The 26,888-nt window shown below is 33.3% G+C and overlaps 1 protein-coding gene across 10 annotated transcripts in view; it reads left to right on the forward strand.

The window, feature by feature from the left end:
* The window catches only part of Arhgap32 (Rho GTPase activating protein 32), a 307,145-nt gene that overhangs the window by 203,392 nt on the left and 76,865 nt on the right, over positions 1-26,888 (forward strand). For all 10 annotated transcript variants that reach the window (XM_058575244.1, XM_046432648.2, XM_046432646.2 and 7 more), the window contains 5 exons: positions 6,727-6,813; positions 19,153-19,290; positions 21,590-21,682; positions 22,917-23,039; positions 24,864-24,941. In XM_058575244.1, the coding sequence (XP_058431227.1) occupies positions 6,727-6,813; positions 19,153-19,290; positions 21,590-21,682; positions 22,917-23,039; positions 24,864-24,941 (519 nt within the window). The remainder of the gene's footprint in view (positions 1-6,726; positions 6,814-19,152; positions 19,291-21,589; positions 21,683-22,916; positions 23,040-24,863; positions 24,942-26,888) is intronic.

Consider the following 26,888-nt stretch of genomic DNA (forward strand, 5'->3'; position numbering starts at 1 on the left):
GCGGAATGCATTACAATTCTTATTACACATATAGAGCACAATTTTTCATATCTCTGATTGTATACGAAGTATATCACACCAACTCATGTCTTCATACATGTAATTTGGATAATAATGATCATCACATTCCACCATCATTTATAACCCTCGCTTCCCCTCTAACCCCTCTGCCCTATCTAGAGTTCGTCTATTCCTCCCATGCTCCCTCTCCCTATCCCACTATGAATCAGCCTCCTTATATCAGAGAAAACATTCAGCATTTGGTTTTTTGGGATTGGCTAACTTCACTTAGCATTATGTTCTCTAACTCCATCCATTTACCTGCAGATGCCATGATTTTATTCTCTTTTATTGCTTAGTAAAATTCCATTGTGTATGTATGCCATATTTTTTTAATCCATTCATCTATTGAAGGGCATCTAGGTTGGTTCCACAGTGGAGCTATTGTGAATTGTGCTGCTATCAATATTGATGTGGCTGTGTCCCTGTAGTATACTGTTTTTAAGTCCTTTGGGTATAGACCAAGGAGAGGGATAGCTGAGTCAAATGGTGGTTCCATTCCCAATTTTCCAAGAAATCTTCATACTGCTTTTCATATTGGCAGCACCAATCTGCAGCCCCACCAGCAATGTATGATTACACATCATCGCCAACACTTATTGTTGTTTGTATGCATTATAGCTGCCATTCTGACTGGAGTGAGATGAAATCTTAGAGAGATTTTGATTTGTATTTCTGTAATTGCTAGTGATGATGAACATTTTTTTTTCATATATTTGTTGATTGGTTGTATATCTTCTTCTGAGAAGAGTCTGTTCTGGTCCTTGGCCCATTTATTGATTGGGTTATTTGTTTTTTTGGTGCTTAGCTTTTTGAGTTCTTCATATACCCTAGAGTTTAGTGCTCTATCTGATGTGTGAGGGGTAAAAATTTGCTCCTAAAATGTAGGCTCTCTATTCACCTCACAGATTGTTTCTTTTGCTGAGAAGAAACTTTTTAGTTTGAGTCCATCCCATTTATTGATCCTTGATTTTAATTCTTGTACCATAGGAGTCTTATTAAGGAAGTTGGGGCCTAATCCCACATGATGGAGATTTGGGCCTACTTTTTCTTCTAATAGACACAGTGTTTCTGGTTTAATTCCTAGATCCTTGATCCATTTTGAGTTGAGTTTTGTGCAAGGTAAGACAGAAAGGATTAATTTCATTTTGTTGCATATGGATTTCCAGTTTTCCCAGCACCATTTGTTGAAGAGGCTATCTTTTCTCCAATGCATGTTTTTGGCACCTTTGTCTAATATAAGATAATTGTAATTTTGTGGGTTAGTCTCTGTGTCTACCAGTCTGCTTTGATGCCAGTACCATGCTGTTTTTGTTATTATTGCTCTGTAGTATAGTTTAAGGTTTGGTATAGTGATGCCACCTGCTTCACTCTTCCTTCTAAGGATTGCTTTAGCTATTTCTGGGTCTCTTATTTTTCCAGATGAATTTCATGTTTGCTTTTTCTATTTCTATGAGGTATGTCATTGGGATTTTGATTGGAATTGCATTAAATCTGCATAGTGCTTTTGGAAGTATGGACACTTTGATAATATTAATTGTGCCTATCCAAGAGCAAGGTAGACCTTTCCATCTTCTAAGGTGTTCTTTGACTTCTTTCTTTAGGGTTCTGTAATTTTCACTATATAGATCTTTCACCTCTTTCATTAAGTTGATTTTATTTTATATTTTTACTATTATTATAAATGGGGTAGTTTTTCTCCTTTCCATTTCTGAGGATTTATCACTGATATACAGAAATGCCTTTGAATTATGGGTGTTAATTTTATATCCTGCTACTTTGCTGAATTCATTTCCTAGTTCTAGACGTTTTGAAATTTTCTGGTGGAACTTTCAGGGTCTGAGAATCATATCTCAGCAAATAGTGCCATTTTGAGTTCTTCTTTTTCTGTGTGTACCCCTTTAATTTCTTTCATCTAATTGCTCTGGCCAGTGTTTCAAGAACTATGTTAAATAGAAATGGTGAAAGAGGGCATCCCTGTCTTGTTCCAGTTTTTAGAGGGAATGCCTTCAATTTTTCTCCATTTAGAATGATGTTGGCCTGGGGCTTAGCATGGATAGCCTTTATGATGTTGAGATATGTTCCTGTTATCCCTGTTTTTCTAGTGTTTTGAACATAAAGTCGTGCTGTATTTTGTCAAATGTGTTTTCTGCATTTATTTAGATGATCATATAATTCTTATCTTTAAGTCTATTGATGTGATGAATTGCATATATTGATTTTCGTATATTGAACCAACCTTGTATCCCTGGGATGAATCCCGCTTGATCGTGGTGCATGATCTTTTTGGTATACATTTTTTATTCGATTTGTTAGAATTTTATTGAGAATTTTTGCATCTATGTTCATTAGAGATATTGGTCTGAAGGTTTTTTTTTTTTTAATGTGTCTTTGCGTAGTTTTGAAATCAGGATGATATTGGCCTCATAGAATGAGTTTGGAAGTGCTGCCTTTTTTTTTTTTTTCTGAAATAAATTAAAGAGTATTAATATTAGTTCTTCTTTAAAGGTCTTGTAGAACTTGGCTGTGTATCCATCTGGTTCTGGGCTTTTCTTGGTTGGTAGACTTTTGATGGCGCCTGCTATTTTGTCACTTGCAATTGATCTGTTTAAATTATGTATATCATCCTGATTCAATTTGGGCAAATTATATGACTCTAGAAATTTGTCAGTGCTCTCGATATTTTCCATTTTATTGGAGTATAAGTTTTCAAAATAATTTTTAATTATTGTCTATATTGCTATAATGTCTGTTGTGATATTTCCTTTTCATCACGTATGTTAGTGATTTGAGTTTCCTCTTTCCTTCTCTTCTTTAGCATGGCTAAAGGTCTGTCAATTTTATGTATTTTTCAAAGAACCAACTTTTTGTTCTGTCAATTTTTCAATTGTTTCTTTTGTTTCAATTTCATTGATTTCAGCTCTGATTTTAATTATTTCCTGCCTTCTGCTGCTTTTGGTGTTGATTTCTTCTTCTTTTCCTAGGGCTTTGAGATGTAATGCTAAGTCCTTTATTTGTTGACTTTTTCTTCTTTTAAGGAATGAATTCCATGCAGTGAACTTTCCTCTTAGAACTGCTTTCATAGTGTCCCAGTGATTTTGATATGTTGAATCTGTGTTCTCATTCACCTCTAAAAATTTTTTAATCTCCTCCTTGATATCTTCTGCAATCCATTGTTCATTCAGTAGCATATTATTTGGTCTCCAGGTTCTGGAGTGGATTTTATTTCTTATTTTATCATTGATTTCTAATTTCAATCCATTACGATCTAATAGAATACAGTGTAGTATCTCTATTTTTTTATATTTGCTAAGAGTTGCTTTGTGGCATAGTATATGGTCTATTTTAGAGAAGGATCCATGTGCTGCTGAGAAGAAAGTATATTCTCTTGTTGAAGGATGAAATATTCTATATATGTCAGTTAAGTCTAAGTTATTGATTGTATTATTGAGTTCTATAGTTTTTTGTTCAGCTTTTGTTTGGAAGATCTATCTAGTGATGAAAGAGGTGTGTTAAAGTCACCCAAAATTATTGTGTTGTGGTCTATTTGACTTTTAAACTTGAGAAGAGTTTGTTTGATGAACATAGATGCTCTATTGTTTGGGGTGTATATATTTATAATTGTTAAGTCTTGTTGGTGTATGTTTCCCCTGAGCGGTATGTAGTGTCCTTCTTTATTCTTTTTGATTGACTTTAGTTTGAAGTCTACTTTATTTGATATGAGGATGGAAACCCCTGCTTGTTTCCACAGCCCATGTGAGTGTATGATTTTTCCCAACTCTTCACCTTCAGTCTGTGGATGTCTTTTCCTATGAGATGAGTCTCTTGGAGGCAGCATATTGTTGGTTTTTTTTTTTTTTTTGACACAATCTGCTAGTCTATGCCTTTTGATTGGTGAGTTTAGGCCATTAACATTCAGGGTTATTATTGAGACATGATTTATATTCCCAGCCATTTTTGTTTAGTTTTGGTATTTAACATGACTTGGTTTCTCCTCTGATTAGATTTTCCTTTAGTGTTATACTTCTCTCTGCTGATTTTCATCATTGTTTTTCATTTCCTTTTCTTGGAATATTTTGCTGAGGATATTCTATAGTGCAGGCTTTCTAGTTGTAAATTCTTTTAGCTTTTGTTTGTCAGGGAAGGTTTTTATTTTATCATCAAATCTAAAGCTTAGTTTTGTTGGATAGAAGATTATTGGTTACCATCCATTTTCTTTCAGAGCTTGAGTTGTTCCACAATCTCCTGGCTTTGAGGGTCTGGGTTGAAAAGTCTGATGAGATACAAATTGGTCTCCCCCTATATGTGATCTGATTTCTCTCTCTTGTGGCTTTTAAGATTCTATCCTTATTTTGTATGCTATGCATTTTCATTATAATGTGCCTTGGTGTAGATCTGTTGTAATTTTGTACACTTGGTGTCCTGTAAGCTTCTTGTATTTGGTTTTCCAATTCGTTTTTCATGCTTGGGAAATTTTCTGCTATTATCTAATTGAAGAGATTGTGCATTCCTTTGGTTTGAAACTCTGTGCCTTCCTCTATCCTAGTAACTCTTATATTTGGTCTTTTGATGCTGTCCCATAATTCTTGGATATCTGTTCATGGTTTCTTACTGTCTTCACTGTGTGATGAACTTTATTTTCCAGATTGTATACTTTGTCTTCATTATCTGACATTCTTTCTTCCAAGAGATGTAATCTGTTGGTTATGCTTTCTATTGATTTTTTAATTTGATTTATTGTATCCTTCATTTCAAGGATTTCTGACTTTTTTTTCATAATCTCTCTCTCACTTGAAGTAATCTTTTGCTATCTGTATTTGCTTTCTTATCTCATTGTTGGAGTGATCAATTTTTGCATGTATTTGCTCATTTAGGTCATTCTTTAATTCACAGATCATTTTAATTATGAACCTTTTGAACTCCTTCTCTGACATTTCCTCAATTTTGCTGTCCATGGGTTCTGTTATTATAGTGTCCTGGTTTGTTTGGGGCACTTTCCTCCCTTGTTTTTTCATGTTTATGTTTATATTTCATGTGTCTTCCTTTCTTGCTGTGTGGATCTGAGACATTACATTTTTTTCCCCTATATTCTTGTGTTAACCATGCAGATTGTCTGTACCTCACCTTGATGTTGGGCTTCCAGACCCTGCTGGTGTCCCTCAATGTATGCTACTGTGTCCTGGACCAGGGTCCTGTACAAGTTGACGTGGGTGGATATGGGCAGCTGGGTTTGACCTCCCATGGTAGTCTGTTGCTGGGAAGGGGCTGTCTTGCACCAGAGATGAAGCTCTGGCGGGTGTCTGCCCCACCCAGGGAGGGATGGACCAGGCCTACTGTGAGCCTGGGTCCTGCATGGGTTGGTGGTCTGAATCTCTTCTATCTCATGAAAACTTTGTAACTTTCTGAAACAGGCCATTTATAGGTTTGTTTTCATCCTTAATTCTTTGATTTTTTTTAAAGTAGGGTTTTTTAGTTAATATTGCTTATTTTGGTCATTATGAGAATGAACATTATTCTGTGAACTTCTATTTAATATCTGAAGTTTTTAAAAGTAGCTTTCAATGACACTGCTTTCCTAAATACAGAAGGTATCTTTATCAACCTTGCTTTTCTTTTAGTATTAACCACAATGATATGTTACATTTATAAAGTACTTGTTGACTACCAGTTATCTTGGTGAATGCTTTCTAGCATCATCATATTTAATACCCATAAATTTGAGAATAGGTATTATTATGTCATCCCCGTTTTGCAGTTGAGAAACTGAGTAGGTATGTCAGTATCATAAGTGAACAGCTACAGGCACTTTCGAACTTGGGGTTCGAACTTGGGATTCCTTTCTGGAATAGATTTGCAAAGTCACACCCAAAGATATGGCAGCTGTGTAACATAAATAAATAAAGCAAGTGGGTATATATGAAAAATAACAAAGCAGGTGGCATGATGAATGATAGTTAAGACTTAGTCAAGATGCTGGCACAAAATAAAGAGTAATTAGCTCTGTGGCAGACTCTGTTGGAGAGTATATGCCTCATTTAAAGGTGAGGTCACTTCTCAACCGTAGGTAGTTTTTACCCACGTGAGAATGCAGACCCATTCCACATTTTTCAAGACAAGACAGAAATCTGTATTTTTTACATGAGGACCCTTAGCTTCTATATGTTGGCTACTCTTTCAAATAAAAATAAAATCCAATGTACAGACCCATATGCTGAGTCCAAAATTAAGAAACATCTGAAGGCTTAACCTGTTCTTTGGGCAGCCAGTTACCAATTCCCTGTAATCGAGTCTGAGGTCTTTTAAACTGTTAAGTCATGCTGCTTCTTATTGCTCCGTTTAAATACCTTCCTTTCATGTGTGCACTAAATGAATTGAGGAAGGGAAGATCTACTTTTTAGCTAATGTGTTTTATTTACTGCAAATGTATTTTATTTACTGCTGTTATGCAGTTGTACCCATTTGGATAAAAACTGCAAAGGCAACCTACAAGTTGCCTACAAGTACATTGTTTTGAAATCCTGAATTCTTCATTTATTTGCCTTGAGTGGTAGAGTTCTGATATAAGGCATGTCTTATGGTTAGTTGATGTGAGGATCCAGGTATTATTGAATACTTAGTTAATTATTTATTAATCATGACTTTCTCTTCCTTTCTTTTGTAACATAGCTTTCACTTTCAGAAGAACAGAATGAAATAATGAAAAATGGCTGTGAATCTAAAGAGCTGGTCTACCTCGTGCAGATTGCTTGTCAGGTAACTCTGAATTTGTCCTCCACTGCATATAAAGTTAGTAAGAATTATTTTGAGTAATCACCAAATTCCTTACTATAGTGTTTTTCTCACATTGCCTAAAGGATTATAATCTATAGAAAGATACATATATTGAAGTGAAATTGGGCTATAAATAACTATTGTAAGAAAATAAGATGGTATTCTTAAAAAAAAAAGAGAAGTGTGTTCATACAATAATACATGGAATGCCCAATTTAGGTTGCAACTTGCATATCTTCTCTTTGCATTTTTTAAAGGTTCCTAAGGTTTTGGACACTTGTATGTAAATAATAGAGATTGTGGGAGTATAGGTGTTGAAAACAACATAAAATAAAGTAAAAATTTCTCCCCCAGTTATATTGGCATTTCTACATGTACCCACTTCAATAGAATCAGTTTAGTAGAATCAGAATACAACTTTAAATGAAGATACTTCTCATGAGAATGATGTCATTTTTTTTTTTTACATTTGAATCAGATGGTGTATAATTTCTCATTTTTCTGAGTGTACAGGTTGCAGAATCACATTGGTCATGCAGTCACGTATATACATACAGCAATAATAATGTCTATTTTATTCTGCTGTCCTTCCTTTCCCCCCTTCCCTTCCCATCACTTCTCTCTACCCAATTAATGTCATTTATTGATCACTATGTTAGTTGAGTTAACTGTTGATCACATATCATGATGGGAGATTTGACCACTTGTCTCTGCCTCAGCTACTCCCTGTTCTGACCAGGGCAGTATTCCTCTATAGTGTCACAGGAAGAAAGTGCATTTGATTTTGAAGAATCTGATGCTTATATCACATGGGAAATACTTAAATTTTTAGTTCTGGTGACTTTAAGGAAAACTTTTCAAAATAAGTGCTTTTATTTTTAGGTGCCAGAATTTGGGATTGGAAATCAAATTTAGCTTGAATATAGAGTCAAAATATATCAAAGTCACATATTTTTCATATATGTTTTGTTGCACGTCATCTCAGTTTGAAGGAGTAGGCAACTCTGAATTACTAAATTTCATGTCATATTTCATAAAATGCTGTATTTAGTAAGTTAGTTTTTTCTCTGAATTACTAAATTTCATGTCATATTTCATAAAATGCTGTACTTAGTAATTTTTTATTGTGAAGTTTTAATAACAGGTCTGTAAATGTAAATCTTATGAATTTTCTCTTTGCTATAGAAGCAGTGAAAGTTGGTGATACTATAAATTCAGTACCTCCATGTATTTTACTCTTTCATTTTAGTGGATAGGTGACAGACCCCTTTAGTCTTGATGATTTGTGTACCTTTGAGCTGGAAATTTAATTCTAGAAGTGGATAGGCTGAATGTGAATGGAAGATCTGGTGATTAATGAGACCTGGGGGAAAAGAAGTAAGGAAATAAAAGTCATGGAAGAATCTCAATAGGTCCTTGATGACCTGAAGTGTGGTTCTATTAAGAGAATGAGAATGTGGACATTGGTAAATTGATTTTTTAGTTGAAAATATTGAAAAATTCTGTCCTGATAAACTGTTGCTAATAGATGAATGGAAATCTTTTTCTAGAGTACATGTTTGGTATGTCAGGAATGAATTTATTAATTCCTGTACAAGCTAACACATTTTAGCATCTCTTCTCACCATTTATTTCCATATGCTCAGAGAATGCAGATATTTTTATTCTCATTAGCAAAACATAATCTCAAAAATATCTATGCTGTTTCACTTAAAAGGCAAACATGCTGTTTGGGACATACATTAGAATTTATAATTGTTACTCAATTGTACTTCCATATATTAGTGACCTAGATGTTAGATAGTTTCCTGGTTGTAAATATCCTGTTCAGCTGCTTAAAAAATTGCAGATTGCTTGGTGTACTATTTATTACATCAAAGTAGTAATTTACTACATTATAATAATGTTTATATTATAATAGTAATATAAGCATTATTATTCTTCTCTGGCTCACGAAGTAATCTTTGAAGCATTCCCATGGTGTGTGTGTGTGTGTGTGTGTGTGTGTAATCAGTCATAAGCCCTATTATAAGCCCAAATCATTTTTTTAATAACTAAGACTCACAAGCAAACCCCTTAATTTTGCAAATGGGGAAAATGAGGTCTAAAGTCCTGTAGTAGCTATCCTAAGCTGCTAATATGGCATATTAGCAGTGGGAGCTTCTAAGGACTTCATTTTCCTGCCTGCCAGTTTTTTTCTGTCTCTCAATGGAATTTTCAGTCTAGAATAGATTTGAAAACTTGCTCAGTCTCCAATTAAGATGGCCGTTAACACTGATGTTATCTATCTGTTCTAGAAGCTATTTATTCGCATATTTTATCTCTGCTAACTTCTAATTTTTAATAATGTACAGTTAACATTCTTTTTATATAACCACACTTCTTGTTCCTTCATCTTAACCTCCTCTTTTCTTGTTCTGTTAGCTTAGATGATGACATATTAAATGTCTTAAGATCTTTTTCCCTTCTGGAGGATAAGCGATTCTACTTTCAGTAGACCTTATTTTTGAACCTTTCATTATATCTTTTTGTCTGCCCTTTAAATTTTTTCTTCTTTCTAAATTGTGAACCCAGAAATGTAAAGACTGTCTTTCACACTGAATGGACCCAAATTCAGTAGGCACTTTTTTATCATCTGCATATCTGGCACACAGATATTATGACATGCAGCACTTCCTTTTAATTCTTAAAACAGCTCTGTGAGGCAGATAGTCTGGTTTCCATTTTACAGAAGATGAAATAAAGACAACAAATGTTAATACCTTCCACAAGGTCATGAAATTAAAGAGAAGGTTTTTTCCAGGATTTGAACACAGCTGTAATGTTTTTCTAATAACATAATTTGTACTTGGTTTAGCTACTCTAAAATCTTTAAGTATATCTCAAATGTTAATGAAGACTTAAGAAATGCATATAACTGAGGAAGTCATGACTTCAGCAGACAGGATCTCCCCTCCCCCCTACACCTTTCAGTGGAGCCTTACATTCTAGAGCTAGTTCCTGAAGGAGCTAGTTCAAGCCAACTGGATATAATTCCAGGCCAAGAGACTACAGTCTTAGAAATACAAAAATATTTAACAACTGGTATAGCACAAATCCAAAGCATTAGAACAGATACTAGTCACACAAGTCTAATTTAGCTGTATAGGTGTGTCTCAGCTGAATATTAACCATGGATAAATCGCTGTCAGATGTCTTAAAGAACAGATCATTAATGCCCTGTTTAATCAACTCCTTCCCTCTCCTACTAATCATTATTTAGAATAAGTTGTCTTCACTAATATAGGCATCATAAAATAGCCTCAGCTATTTCCTCTTTAATCTTTTCATTCTACTTATAAGTATCTGTTGTGTCAAACAAATAAACTTCTGTGGATGAAGAAACACAATCTAGTTTGTGTCTTGATGGTGTTTTGGGTAGGAGTCCTTTTCATTCCGTTTACTTTTCTGAAAATCATGCTATTTTCTTTGCATATCCTGTACTTCACAAGAAATAATGTGTTTAGTTTGAAAGTAGTGAAAATTATTAAAAATCCTAGGAAATTCAAGAATATGTCATGAGAGAGGTTTCTGCCTTTTTTATCTTTCAAAAATAAGTAAACATGAGCTTTTAAGTGTTAATTTTAAAGTGACAAATTTAAACCTATTTATTCAAATACATGCCCTGATGAAAATCCTGTTTTGATCTCTTCTTTCTCTGAGTGTAGTTTTTTGTTATATGAGTAATTGTTGTTTAATAAAATACTTTATCATTTCATTATCAACTTTAGATTAATTGACATTAATTTTTCTTATTCAAGTTCATGTGTATTTACTACCTTTATATTTTAACCAGAATTCATCAATATTTAAGAGTTTATTTTTTCTGTAGATTATTTTGTAAGTATTTACTGTAATCTCAAGGTTCCTTTATGTCATGGTAGATGGGGAAAACAGTTGGTTTCAAGGGAATGCTTCCTTGTCTCAAAATATCTCCCATATTCCAATGTTCCCATGCTTGAAATTCCACCATCAGAAATGCATTCCTCGGTATTAAATCTTTCCTTCTCAACTGTATCCATTTAGAAAATACTGTTATGTCAGGAGCAGGGAAACTGTTAACAGCCTCTGTGTATGAGCAAAATACATAGGCAGATTGCCAGCATTTTTATTTAAACTTTATAAAGCTTCTGTGAAATATAGATGTTACTCCCATTTCACAGATGGGTAAACTATTGCTCACAGATGTTTAATAATTCGCATAAGGTTCTGAATTTAAGGTTAGATGAGGTTAGGATTTGAATCAGTTCTCTTTTTCTCTCTTTTCACTGAACTTTATACATTTAAGGAGATAACAGAGCATTAGTTATTTTTCAGGTAATTTCCCCAAGACAAAAAAATTTCTCAGGACAAGGACAAAGACTGTTCTCAGAAAGCACAACAGATGGTTCCTTTTCTCTTACCTTTATTCCTCAGCCTTGTCAAGAATGATTTTTGCCTATGATTTTTGCTAAGTGAAATAAGCCAGTCCCTCAAAAATCAAAGGCCCATGTTCTCTCTGATATTGCAGATACTAAAACACAATAAGTTGGGGTGTGTGGGGCGGGAGAAGAATAGAAGGTCATTGGATTAGACAAAAGGGAATAAAGGGAAAGGAGAGGGAATGGGGATAGGAAAAACAGAATGAACTGAACGTAACTTTCCTATGTTTATGTATGAATATACCACCAGTGAAACTCTACATCATGTACAAACACAAGAATGGAATGGTATAGTCCATGTATATAATATGTCAAAATATACTCTGCCGTTATATATATCTAAAAAAGAACAAAATAAAAAAATTATTTTTGCTACCCTTGGATATAGTATTTGGTATAGTAATTAATATTAAAAATTCATAATAAATAAAATTGAGGCAAGTGCATATATTAAAGAGTTTTGTTCCTTTTCAAAGTTATTAATCATTTAAAACACTCTGATTATTTACTTTATTTGAGCTGTTTAGAAATTGGATACCTAAGCATATATTTTTTACATTTGAAATTTAAAGTTAAGTGCTAAAAAATCAAGTTAGGGGCTTAAAGCACAAGGTGTTTATTTTTAGAGTTTTACTCAGTAAATTTAATCATTTTAAGTAATTTTCAAGTAATATGTTAAGATTTTAACTTTATAAATGAAAATATGTATAAGAACAGACTTTTTACTGGCACAAAAATATTTTTAAGAAATTGAAAGAAGTTCATTCATGGTTATATGAGGAAATACATTTGAAATCTAATCCCCAGCATTTATTTTTGGAGCTCTGGAGGCATTCACATGGTTAGTTCTTTATGTTTATTCTTTGAGTAAGACTGTTTGGGTGAAAGAAAGGATACTTTATTTTTTAAAAAAGTTAATATATATTGTTAGAGCAGTTTTATATTCACAATAAAATTGAGCAGAAGGTACAGAGAGTTCCCATGAATTCCATGTCCTGACACACTTAAGAGTTAACATCCCATACAACAGTGTTTGAACCTACACTGACACGTCATTATCACCCAGAGTTCATAGCTTACCTTAGGGTTCATTCACTCTTTGAGTTGTCTGTTCCATGGGTTTGGACAAATATATAATGACGTGTACCCATTGTTGTAGCCTCCACATAGTTGAAGTCATATGATATGTAGCCTTTTCATATAGGTTTCCTTTATTAAGTAATGGTATTTAAGATTCCTCTATTGTCTTTTTGTGGCTTGAGTGCTCATTTCCAATTATATTATATATTGCAGTATATCCAGACAATGGGCCATTGTCTGGATATACTACAATTTATTTATCCATTTACCTACTGAAGGACATCTTAGTTGCTTCCAGGTTTTGGCAATTATGAATAAATTTGCATTAACTGCATTCAGGATTTTGTACTAACATAAGTTTCCAATTCATTTTGGTAAATATCAAGGATTCCAATTGCAGGTTTGCCTGGTAAGAGTATGTTCAGTTTCTACAAAGCTGCCAAATGCTCTTCAAATTAGCTGTACCATCTTGCATTCCTACCATCGATGAATGAGGATTCCTGTGGTTCCACATCCTTACCAGTATCTGTTATTGTCAGTGTTTTGTATTTTGGCCATTCCTACAGGTATCTTGTTGTTTTAATATGCAATTCCCTAATGTAATAGAATGTCGAGCAATTTTTGTATGTTTATTTATTTGCCATCTGTAGATTTTCTTTGGTGAGGTGTCCAGATCTCTTGCCTAATTTTTTTTTAAATTGAGTTCTTTTTCTTACTGTTGAGTTTTAAGAGTTCTCTGCATTTTTATCTTTCTGGTTTAGTAATAAGGGTAATGTTAGCCTTGCACAATGAGTTAGGAAGTATTTCCTCTGCTTACTTCTGAAAGAGGTTGTAGATAATTGGTATAATTTCTTCTTTAGATATTTAGTAGAATTTGCTAGTGAATCCATCAGGGTTTGTTGCTTTCTGTTTTGGAAATCTGTTAAATGTTGATTCAGTTTATTAAATAGAAATAGGCCTATTTAGATTGTCTTATTTCTTCTTGTATGAGTTTGGCATGTTTGTGTCTTTCAAAGAATTGGTCCATTTCTTCTACGTCATCAAATTTCCAGATATAGAGTTGTTCATAATATTGTTTCCTTTTTAATGTTATTTGTAGTGATGTCCCTCTCTCATTTCTGCTATTTTTAATCTCCTCCCTTTTTAGTTAACTTGGCTATAAGTGTGTCAAATCAATATTTTCGAAGAATCAGCTTTTGGTTTTGTTTATTTTCTCTATTGATTTTCTATTTTCAGTTTTACTGATTTCTGCTCTAATTTTTACACTTTTTTCCCTTCAGCTTACTTTGGATTTAATTTGCTTTTCTTTTTCTAGTTTCCTTATGTGAAGCTGAAATGGTTTATTTTAGATGTTTCTTCTTCTCTAATATATGCATTCAGTGTTATACATTTATCTTTAAGCACTACTTTCACTGCATCACACAAATTTGGATAATTTGGATATATTTTTGTGTTCATTTAGTTCAAAATGTTTAGTAGTTTCTCTGGAGATTTCTTCTTTTCTCATGTTTTATTCAGAAGTGTGTTATTTAATTTGTAAGTATTTTGGAATTTTCCAACTATTCTCCTGTTACTGATTTTTAGTTTAGTCCCATGTGATCTGACAGTGGACAATATATATCTCAATTCTTTTCAGTTTGTCATAGTCTGTTTATGCCCTAGAATGTGGTCTATCTTCATGAATATTCCAGGTGAATCTGAGGTGCATGTATAATCTGCTGCTGTTAAGTAGTCCACAGATGTCAAGTAGGTCCTATTGATTTATGGTGCTATTGAGTCAACTAAGTCCTTGCAGAGTTTCTTCTTGGTAGATCTATCCATTTCTGACATAGTATTGGTAAAGTCTTCAGCTATGATAGTGGAATTGTCTATTTCCCCTTGCAATTCTCTTAAGTTTGGCCTCATAGTATTCTTATGCTCTGCTTTTAACAATAAGGATTGTTAAGTTTTTGTTAGAATGTCGATCCTTTATCATTATCACCTTTCTTTATTCCTCATAATGTTTCTGCTCTGAAGACTGTTCTGTCTGAGATATATACAGCTACTCTTGTTTTTTAAAGTTAGTGTTAGCATGGTATACCTTTATCCATTTCGTTCTTTCAGTCTATTTGTGTGATTGATGGTTTGATTGCAGTACTGGGGATCAAATCTAGGCATGATCTACTACTGAGCTATATCCTCTGCTCATTTTATTTATTTTTTAAAATATTTTTTAGTTGTAGATGGACACAATATCTTTATTTTATTTATTTTTATGTGATGTTGAGTACTGAACCCAGTGCCTCGCATATGCTATGCAGAGCCTTCTACCACTGAGCCACAACCTCAGCCCCTTCTCTTTTTATTTTGAGACAGGGTCTCCCTAAGTTGCCAAGACTTGCCTTAAACTTGCATTCTTCTGCTTCAGCCTGCCAAGTTACTGGGATTATAGTTGTGCCCCTCTGCATTGGACTGTGTCTTATATTTAAAGTGAGCTTCTTGTGGATAAAGTGGTTTTTATCTTGTTTTTGATCCAATCGAATAATCTCAGTATTTTAATTGATGTGCTAGACCATTGATATTTAAAGTGGTTATTGATATAGCTGGATTAATATCTACCATATTTATTATTGTTTTCTATTTGTTGCCCTTTTTCTATGCTTTTTTCTTCTCTCTTCCCCATCTTTTCTGTGGTATGATGGGCAAATAAAAAATTGTGTATATTTAAGACATAGAACATGTTTTGATGTGCATATGCATTCTGAAATCATTATCACAATCAGGGTAGTTAACATATACATCACCTCACCTTGTTTTGTGTGTATGTGTGTGTGTGTGTGTGTGTGTGTGGTGAGAACACTTAGATCTACTTCAGTTTCATGTTTATAAAAACTTGAGCAATTTATATGACTCCATTTCTTCTCCTTCTCCTTACTTAGCATTATCAATTATATATTTTAAAAACTTCCCTTAGTTGTTGCTGTGGATTTTTCAATATACACTTATAACTAATTCAGTTTTTCTTTCAAATAATTGTATTATGCTTTACAGACTGTACAAGTACTTCACTTAGTATAGTCCTAATCCCTCTCTCCCATCCCTTTTATCTTCACTGTCATTATTTCACTTTTATAAAGCATGTATACATAAGCATATATACTTGCACCCTCTACATATATACATGAATAAACACATTACTTTTATTATTTTGAACAGATTCTTATCTGTTAGCTCAATTAAGAATAAATAAAACAAAAGTTTATTTTACTTCTGCTTATTCCTTCTCTAGTATCTTTTTTTATGTAACATAGATTTCTTACTTATATAATTTTCTTCCATCTGAAGAACTTCTAGCATTTCTTGAAAGGCATGTATACTGTCTGCAACTTTTCTCGAATTTTTGTTTGATGAAGTCTTTTTTCCAATTTTGAAGGATAATTTGATAGGATACAGAATTCTAAGTTGGTGGGGGTTTTTCTCTCAACTCTTTAATTATTTTATGCCACACTATTTTTTGTTTCCATGGTTTCTGAGGATAAGCTGGATGTTATTCCTGTCTTTGCTCCTTTGCTAAGGTAGATTTTTCCTCTGACTTCTTTCAGGATGTTTTCTTTATTTTGGATTTTCTCAAGTTTGAATTTGATATGCCTAGGTTGACATTTGATTGCTTTGTATTCTCTGAGTTTCCAGGGTCTGTGGTTTGGTGTCTACATTAGTTGGGAGAAATACTTAGTCATGATTGCTTCAAATATTACTTTTGCTCCTTTCTGTATTTATTCTGTGTCTGATTTTCCTGTGAGGCAATTTTTACACCTTTTGTAGTTTCTCCACCATCTCTGGGTAGTCTGTGTCTTTTCCCCAGTCTTTTTCCCTTTACTTCTTAGTTTTGGATATCTTCAAACACAGAAATTCTTTCCTCACCTGTGTCCAATCTCAAAGATGTTACAAGTGTCTCAGAGATATTCTTCATTTCTGTTACAGTATTTTTGATCTCTAGCATTTCTTTTTGATTCTTTGCTAGAATTTCCCATTTTCTGCTTATATCAGAAATCTGTTTGTGCATTTTTGTCTACTTTTTCCTTTAAAGCCCCTAGCATACTAATCATAGTTCTTTTAAATTCCTGGTTTGGTAATTACAACATTTCTGCCATATCTGAATCTTGTTGATACTTGTTCATTCTCTTGAAACCTTTTTTCCCCTTTTCATTTACTTTGTACTTCTTTGTTGAAAGGTAGACATACTAGATGAAAGGAATTGCAGTAAGGAAACCTTTAGTGTCCTGGTGGTAAGGTATTGAGGGGAAGAGAAGCATTCTATAATCTTGTGGTTAGGTCTCATTCTTTTAGTGAGCCTGTGCTCATGAACTGTGGCCATGTGCTGATCAGTTCCCTTCCCAGCAAGTGGACAGTATTACTAGAGTGAGCTGGATGGAGTTCAGGGTTCCCCTACTGTTGGTTTTCAGATGGAGTGGGGATTCACCTTTCCCTCAAGTAATTTAGGCACTGATAAAACCCCAACAGATCAGGCTACAGAAAGACAGTTTCTTCTGAGGGTAGGCCTTGTTGAAAAGAATGTAAATACTCTGGCATCTTCCAAGAGTTCCTTTTCCCCTCCCCTTACTAGAAACTGAGGAGATTTTTCTGATATTCATTGTGAGGACCTGGTAGAGCTTCTGAAGGTAAGATTCACCAAGGCATATGATTCCTCCCGGAGACTGAACTCCCTGGAGTTTTGACTCAGTCTTGTCATCCCTGAACCTCCAGAAACTTATCAATTACAGTTTAAGTTCTCCTACTCCATCTCTGGTAAAAGTCTATCCATAGATTTTTATGCTGGTGGATTTCTACTCCAGTTATAATGGTTATGATTCTCTGTATTCACCTGTCTTTCCCCAATTTGAGGGACAGCAGTTTGCCCTGTAATGCAGCTAAGATTTGTTGGTTTTCAGTTTTTTTCAGCTTTTATTTGGAATGGTGACTTTTAAGTTTCTTTTATGCCAGATCAGAAACCAGAAATACAACATTGATTTTGCAATCTGACAAACATGATCATTTCTGAAACGTAACTGAATCAATATTATTTTCATGCTGCTTCACATTTTCATATGATACTTGGTAAGACAAAGCCAAAATGAGCTAAAAGTTGACTGGTCAAATAAATACAAAGCATAAAACAATGTATTTTAAAACCTTTTTAAAAATTTATTTTAAATATCTGTATAGGAGGACTGTCCCAAGGAAACAAAACCAACCTTTTTAATTAAATGATTTCATTCTGAGTTTTTTGTTTATTTCACCCTAAATACTTAGCATTTATTCCTCCTGTATAGCTACAACTTCATCCTGTTTTCAAATATCTCTCCATTCTTTCTAAAACCCGTCTCCCACCAGTCTCTGGTAATCACCGTTCTATTCTCTGTTTCTCTGAGTTTCATTGTTGAGATTCCACATATAAGTGAGAACATGAGGTGTGATTTTTTTTCTTTTGGCCTGGTTTATTTCTCTCAGCATAATGTTCTTCAAGTTCATACTTACTGTTGCAAATGACAGAATTTTCTTCTCTTGTGGGGCTGAATTAATCTTTAATTGTGTGTGTGAGTGTGTGTGTGTGTGTGTGTGTGTGTATATATATATATATATATATATATATCACATTTTTAAAATCTATTCATCCATGGATGGACACTTAAATTGTTTTGTGACTATTGTGCATAGTACTACAACGGAGTATGGGAGTGCAAGTATTTCTTTGACATTTTGATATGTATGTAAAATACATAGGATATATACCCGATAGGCTATGGGAATGTCAAACCATATAGTAAATCTATTTTAATTTTTTGATGAACCTCCATAGTTTTATATAATGGCTATACTAATTATATTTCCACTAACAGTATACAGGTGTCCCCCTTTCTCCACATCTTTACCAGAACTTGTTGTCTTCTGTCTTTTTAATAATAGACATTCTAATTGAATTGATGTATCTTTTTATACTTTTTACTTATATTTCCCTGATGATTAGTAATATTGACCATTTCTTTATAAACCTGTTGGACAGTTGTATGTCTTCTTTTGAGAAATGTTTGTTTAGTCTGTTGCCCATTTTAAAATCAGATTATTATTCTTTGCTATTAAGTTGCTTGATAATCCTATATAGTCTGGAATTAATACCTTACCAGAAGTATAGTTTTATAGTTTTGATTTTGAGTATATTTCCAGTCTCAGTAATAGAAAATGTTTGTAATAACTAGTCAATCAACTGATTTTATTTTTCTTTAATTTGAGGAAGTATTCGCTGACCCAGAGTTATTTTATGTTTTTTTCCCATAGGTTTAAAGTCATGCACTATTTCACTACCTAACATTTATTCTCAAACAGAGTCTTTGGACTTTGACCAGTAGTAGGAAGAGGGTTAATGGAAAATTCTATCTTATTTTCCATTATTGACCTTTCAGTATAATATAATTCACTAGAGTGTTTTGGAGTTTAACTATTTACTATTGAGTTAATAAAAACTTCTTATTAGAAAGTATAAAGTCTCGAGAGCTCATGTATAATGGCATAATTTTGAGTGGACATACTTTATATACTTTATAGAGTTATGAAAAATGGTGTTGTGAATGGATAATTATGATTGTAATGCATTCCACTATTGTCATGTAGGTAAGAAATTTAAAAAAAGGAAAAAAAAAAGAAAGTATAAAGTCTCAGGAATAAACTACCATTATAAAATAAGGCCTGATACCAAAGCATTTCCAGATAAAGATCGATTATAGGAGTGTTTCTTCCCTACCCATAGGGCAAAAGCTGGATTGTTAAAAGAAGTTATGAAGATTTTCGGGTACTTGATAAACATCTTCATCTCTGTATTTATGACCGAAGATTCTCCCAGCTCTCAGAGCTTCCCCGTTCTGACAGTCTTAAGGACAGTCCAGAGGTAAGCAGAAGTGATCACTACATATTATATATGAATTAGTAGAAACTTTTGTCTGTATACTAAATAAAAGTTTATGTTGAGCACTTAGAGTCATTCCTGGGATTACATATCATTTCTATTTCATAACAGAAACATTAGTAGGATGTTTATAGTTAAAGTTGGTTCAGTGTATAATTTTATAAGGGAGAAAGTCCTCATAATGATAATATGTAAACAGGCATTATATGTTAGCAACCATTCTTCAAATAGCACATGAGAACATGAAAAATTAAAAATGTTTACTTCCTAGTAAACAGAAAATCTGCATTCAAACAGAGCTGTTTGATTAGTTTATAATGGCAGGTTGTGTGTGCACATGTTTCCATTCCTGCTAAATATTTCTAGCAAAAAAAAAAAAAGTTGTTTTTTTCTTAATTTAAAAGAAAAGAAATTCTTTATAGCATTAGTCAACAAAAAATTCTTTTGGGAGTCAAAAATTGGGAGGAGTCTTTGAAAGTAGGTGGAATAAGATTTATGGGAACAGAAAATATAGCCTAAAACCCATATAGGATGATTCTAGAAGGTAGGTAAATTAGAAGTTTTACATGCAAGTACTGAGTGAACAGAATATAACTGAGAAGAAGGCCTTTGAATGTATGATTACTGTCCTCTGAGGGGAAGTGAGTTATAATATCCATGAATAAGGACAGATTTTTGTAAAATTAGGTAATCAGAAACTTTGGAAAAGAACATATGATCTTTTAATTTTAATAATAACCAATCTGAATAACTGAAGTACATATAAAATGAAAATATCTAAAGAGAGAGTTAGTGAGCTTGAGGTCAAGTCAAGTCATTTATAAGAATATGGTCCTGACAAGGGAATTTTAAGGTGGTAACAATGTGTATAAAGCATTGGATTTGTTTGAATAGAAAGCTGTTTAGGGGGTAGAACATAAAGAGGTACTGTTGATTTGGAGTATGGAGTTAGGGATGTTCAAGCACAACTTTCCAAATGCAAAATTCTAAATAAAAGGAAATATTTTATCTAACTGATTGTTAACATGAAAAACAATAGTGCTTGAGAAATAAGTTATTTACAAACAATGGGCACTTTATGAAGTATTATTATTAAAAGAATATTAGGTTAAGATGGCTGGATTAGTTTTAAAAAACAATATCAAAAAGGGCTATAAGCTTTACCTCTTGCGTTATCTATTCTATTAGCTGTAAATTATTTGTATCTGTACTAAACAAAAATATAACTAACATTTAACTTTTAAAAAAAGAATATTGTCCTGAAAGGGACAAAAAATTAAAAAGTTTTGAGAGTATAGTTGAAAATTGTGGAGATGGATCCAGAGCAGTTCCTACTAATAGGGATTATAGGAGAACAAATCAGATAGGAAGAAATAAAAAATAATATAAAAACTTCCCCATAAATAAAGAAAACAATATTTTCAGATTCAGAGGGCCCATGAGTGCTACCATATAATGAGCAAAAGGACTCACACACCAAGAAGCACTGTAGTGAAATTTTAGGATGTCAAAACATAGAGAAAAATCCTATAACTATCCATAGAACAAGAAGCAGATTTTTTTTTCCTCAAAAGAACAAGCATTAGACTTTTGAGCTGCAGTTACAAATCCTAAGAGGAAGTAATTTTAAATTTAAAATTAATTCCAAGGCAGTTTAAGTAGATAGGGCAAAGAAGAGCCATCATCAGTCATGGAGGGACTGATCCTGCATTAGAGGCTTAGGGATGTCTTAAAATCACAAAGATTGCTTCTTACTATAGAAAACCTAGAAGTCTCCATATTCATTTCCCATCTCTGCTTATTTCTTCATTTTTCTCAGACTCTAAAATTTCATGGACAATGTGCTATTCCATGGGGTAGGATCATTCATAAACATGGCTGCTCCTACCTGGCACAGGCATGGAAGATTATAGAGAGTCTTGGAGAATAGGGTTTCTGGAAATCGGGGGAAATCTAGGCAGAATAATCAAATATGGATCTGTAATAAACATTTTTTTTTTACATTTTCAATACAAAAATAGAGCAGTAAATAACTTCTAATGTTGTAGAATGACATAACCATTGATGATAAGGGGTAAAAAGTTGAAGCCCTGGGTCTGAATCATTATGTCAGTGCCCGCAGTTTCAGTGGCAGTCCTCTGTGAAATCCTCTGTAACCATTAAAATGCTTCAAGATCTGTAAACACACCTCTACCCCACCAATAAACAGTTCACTTCAGAGTTTCTCTGCCAGAGAGTACAGTATCTTTCCTGTGAGTTATACTGAACTTTTTCTTTGCAGTCAGTCACTCAGATGCTCATGGCTTACCTGTCACGCCTTTCAGCTATTGCTGGTAACAAGATCAATTGTGGGCCTGCCCTTACTTGGATGGAGGTATTACCTAATTCACTTCTTATGAAAATTTAATTTAAAGTTATTTACTTAAGAAATTTAATATTAATTTGATAGTTAAGTATCAATAATCAAAAGAAGTGGAGTTCTCATCTGGGAGGATGGATATGTGATGCATAAAATGTTTTTCATCTCAAGTCTCCTTTGATAATTTGTGAAATGAGTTTTAATGTATTTTATGAATCTTGATACTTTTTTGGTATTCAGAGTATTAGTGTTCACATTGAGCAAACTATATTTTTTTTAGTTAATAATTGAATTTTGTGGTAAAGGGAATTGAAACTGGGGGTGCTTTTACCATTGAGCTGCATTCCTAACCCATTTTATTTTTTATTTTGAGACAAAATCTTGTTAAGTTACTGAGGCTGGCTTTGAGCTTGCTATTCTGCCTTAGCTTCTCAAGTTGCTGTGGTTACAAATGAGCACCACCTTGCCCAGCTAATAATTAAAAATGTTTTTCACTTATTTACAAACAAGTAATAGCTATTTTAAAGGATCTGATTTAAGAGTATATTGAGTGAAACATTATCCTGTAGGGGCTGGGGTTGTGGCTCAGCAGTAGAGCACTTGACTAGCACATGTGAGGCCCTGGGTTCGAACCTCATCACCACATAAAAATAAATAAAATAAAGGTATTGTATCCAACTACAACTAAAAAATAAATATTTATAAAAAGACCAGAGATAGGAAGAATTATGCTGTATATGTGTAGTAAGAATTGTAATACATTCCGCTGTCATTTATTTTTTGAAAAAATAAAAAAAGAAACATTATCCTGTAAATATGTTAGATATTTGTGCTTAATTTGCATAGTTATGTATTTTCTACTCCCAACAGAAATTGGGAAGACAAGAAGGAAAGTAGAAAGCATACTGAACTGTTGAAAGCAATTGTACTCTTGACCTTGACTTTTCCATTATATACTATGTGTTTTTGTAATTTATTTTTTCCTATCTTGTGAAAGATTGAATTACTTTTTCTTTGTTTAACCTCTTCCAACTTTAGCATTGAAATAGTGTTGAAATGATGTATGTTAAGTGCCATAGCACAATGACTGTCATACATTAACTATCTAATAAGTGGTATTTGTGTTTTTTAAAAGACTTTGAATTATTATCTGTCTAAATTAAATTGAATTATATTTTATAAGTAGTCAAAGAAACTTGTGCAGGTTCCATGTCTTTAACCGTCTCATAGTATGTGTGCTTCATTACAGATTGATAATAAGGGAAATCATCTTCTAGTTCATGAGGAATCATCCATCAACACTCCTGCTGTTGGTGCTGCCCATGTTATCAAGAGGTACACTGCTCGGGCTCCAGATGAATTGACATTAGAGGTAAATAATTATGCATTTTGTTCTTTAGTCCCCATTACCTTTCTAGCCTCATGCTTAAGTGTTTTAATCATTTACTTAATTTTAATAAATTAAAAGCACCAGGTATTTCTGAAGTCCTTTATCTTTTGGCCTGGAAACTTTTCTATTTTTGTTTAAATGGTCATGTCCATCCTTTAACACTCAGCTTCAACATCTCTCATTTCTTCTAGAAAGCCATCCTTGGTATCCCTCACCTTACTGCATGCAGATAACACCCCCAAAAGCTGGAATGAATGTCATTCAGAAAAGCTTTCATGGCTTAACTATCTATGACATATCAGTTATTACATTTAATCATAGTTTTCCTCCTGTTTGTTTCAGTGGACCTCTTGATAGCAATATCTTTCTTTGTGCTTTTAGTGCATAAAAACTGTGATACCCAGTAATACCTTTTAAAAATGTTTGTTTAAAGATTGAGTTAAAGGACCAGATGGAGGGTGAATGAATATTTCTTGATCAGATGCAAAAGGAGAGGGGAATTACATTTCTTCCTCTAAGACTATGTCTCAGGTGATAAAAGACAAATGCTAACAGTTATTCAGTTTAAGATAGAAGAGTATCAGTTTTTACTGTGTAGCTTCTGAATGGTTTTCAAACTACACTCTTAGGTTCTGTACAGAAAGAAATGCAGGTCTTCAAAGATATCATATCTCTTAGCAAATATGACTATGAAGATGGCTTAGTCATGACTTGAGAAGTCAGAGTAAATATGTAGGTTCCTAAAAATGTGTATATTAGTTATAGTGCTCTTAAGTATTAAACTTTGTTTTTCATAGATAATAGCACTTGTTTTGATGGAGGAATATAACTTCTATGAAATATATTACTTAATTATTATAATTAAAATATTCATGTAAACTCACTAGCTTGCTTTTTACAATGAAGAAAGTTAGGTCTATAGTGGAGTGTTGGACTATAGTGGGTTGTTGAAAGGAGTGGAATTGTCATCACATTTTGTACTTACTAAGAACAATCCATCTTGGGCCTTTCCTATATGATTAAATAAGATATATCAGTATAATGGCTTGCACATGGTAACATAATGGTAACATTAATGGTATTATTGTTTTAAATATGAGTATTTGAAACTTCTGTAAGTGAGTCTCATTGCTTCCAGTGACAGTGGTTACAAAGTACACAAGTTCTACAACTTAGCATGGGGTTATACCCCACTGAACCCATTTTAAGTTGAAAATACTGTTAAGTTAAAAATATATCAAACATGCCTAACCTACTGAACATCCTGGCTTAGCAACAAGGGCATTGTAGTTTCTCAGTTGTCTGCCCTTGTGACATGACTGATTGGAGCTGTGGCTCCATGTTACACAGTATCACAGAAGAGTATTATACATATTACTAGCCTGGGAAACAATCAAAATTCAAAATTTGAAGCACAGTTTCTACCAAGTGCATATCACTTTTGCACCATGGTATAGTCCAACCCAATATACATAGGAGTCAGTATTTTAAAGCATAACTGATGATAATGATATGATACCTAGCATTAAAAAAAATCTTCATCTAAAATCTAGCTTTCTGACATTACTGCATATGAGTTACTAAGATCACAGTTTTTGTGTTGCTTAACATTTTTTTAGAACTTTCCTTAGCAAAAAGTAAGATTATTAAATTACTTTAAAAGAGGTAATATATTTTTCCAGAAATTATTAGCCAGAGCATAAAATAGTACTCTGTCCTTTTGTGCAGTTCAAATTTAAACTCTAGGTATAGCAATTGATTTAAAATTGAACTAAAACAATTTTACTAAAATTTTGATTCTTTTAGGTGGGAGACATTGTTTCCGTTATTGATATGCCCCCCAAAGTGTTAAGTACATGGTGGAGAGGCAAGCATGGATTTCAGGTAAGCAACAAAAATTAGGTGTGGAAAAATTCTAAGAACACTTATCTGTATGTCATTAAGAATCCTATTTCTAAGGTATACTGCAAGTGGACTTTGTCATCAGAAATATTGTCTTTAAATGGCATTAAACCTGGATTTCCTTGTCAAGTTGCTTTTGTGGTTTTGTTTTGTTTTCTCCCCCTTCTTTATCATTCTACCAGTGTGAGCAGGGTCTCAGGCCTGAGAGCTGCTTTTGGTATTAATTTGTTTTTTTCTGGGAAGTGGGGGAGGCGGTGTCCTAGGGAGTGAACTCAAGGGCACTCAACCACTGAGCCACATCCCAAGCCCTGTTTTGTATTTTTACTTAGAGACAGGGTCTCACTGATTTGCTTAGTACCTTGCTTTTGCTGAGGCTGGTTTTGAACTCCCAATCCTCCTGCCTCAGCCTCCCGGGAAGCTGCTGGGATTATAGGCTTGGACCACAGCACCCAGCTTAGTGTTAGTTTTAAATCATCATTCATGTATATTTTCTTTTTAAAATATACTTATTAAAAATAAGTCAGTTTGATAAAATTTTTGTATAAAAATCATTATAACTCTTGTTAGAAACTTACTGTATTACAGAACAACAGTAGAATCTAAAGTCTTCTCATTTATATTTTCCATATACATGTAAATTGTTTAATTTAAGACTTTACAATGGCATCTTTTAAATTAACTTGGGACTAATTTTCATAGAATGGAATGGGGTTTCTTTTCTCTTTTAAAATTGTCCATAAAGGAGACTCTGAAAATGCTTTAAAATTATGTTCTTAATCCATGGTGTGTATGTGTGTGTGTGTGGTTTCCCCATAAAAGTATTGTGAAATGCTGCACAAGTAAACCACTTTCACTACAAAGTCAGAAATTTGATTACTAGTATATAAATATTTTGAGCTTGACATATTTAAAAATCCTGATTATTAACTGTTTATAAAATGTATTTTATAAATGAACGTTAATACCATTTAAAACAGTATACTATAGGAGTTAGTTGTGGGGTCCGGAGTCAAATTGCCTGAACTATAATCATGTATTATCTTGGGCAAATTATTTAATGATCTGTGTCTCTGTTTCTCCATTTGTAAAGTGGGGTTGCAGACAATATTTTTTCCATGTAGACTTTGTCATGAAGGTTAAAAGTATGAAGAGGAAAGTGTAAAGTACTTAGACCAGGCCAGGTGTGTGTGTGTGTGTGTGTGTGTGTGTGTTTTGCTCAATAAATGTTGATATAAAATTTAAATAATTCTGTTTTTTATTTTAAAAATTTAATTTTATCTATACATTTCTAATAAAAAAGCATATATAGCAATTCACCAGTTTATTTGGAGTCTTTGGAATTGAATTTCTTCTTAAAACCAAAAGGTTCCACTTAAAATCTCTGTACTCCTTCTCAACATTTTAATTTTGATTGTAAAAATAGTAGCAAGTTTGTCTTTATTTGTGTAACCGTTATTTATTGATCAATGACTGTATGCTAGGTGTAGACTTATCTTCCTAATTATTTTATTTAGACCCACACAAGTAAGTCCATTACCTAAACAAATTAATTCTCTTAAAGTCATAAATTAAGTATTCTAAAACTGTTATAACTTAGTTTATTGCCAAAACACATTATTTAAAATAAAAACAAGTGTTTTAAATTCAAGGAGATTTCTCTGTCATTGATAATAAAACTTGCTCCTGTAGGAATGTTATTTTTCGTATTAGTCTCAGAAAGGCAATGGTGTCTATGTAGATCAAGGTGGAGTGTTCCTGTGAGAACAGCAGTTGATGTAGGGGTCCCCATAAAACCAGCAGCAAGACTTTAAATGTCAAAACTTTTTTTTTTTAAACAAAGGAGTCCAATATTTTAAGGAAAGAATCCACCTGGTTCCCTATTCCTTGCAGTCCTACACACTAGTCCATTTGTAAGACTGCAAGGGAAGG

The sequence above is a fragment of the Marmota monax genome, unplaced genomic scaffold, assembly GCF_021218885.2.
Source record: "Marmota monax isolate L192 unplaced genomic scaffold, Marmota_monax_Labrador192_F-V1.1 WCK01_AAM20220418_F8-fsc00062, whole genome shotgun sequence".
Classification (NCBI taxonomy): Eukaryota; Metazoa; Chordata; class Mammalia; order Rodentia; family Sciuridae; genus Marmota; species Marmota monax.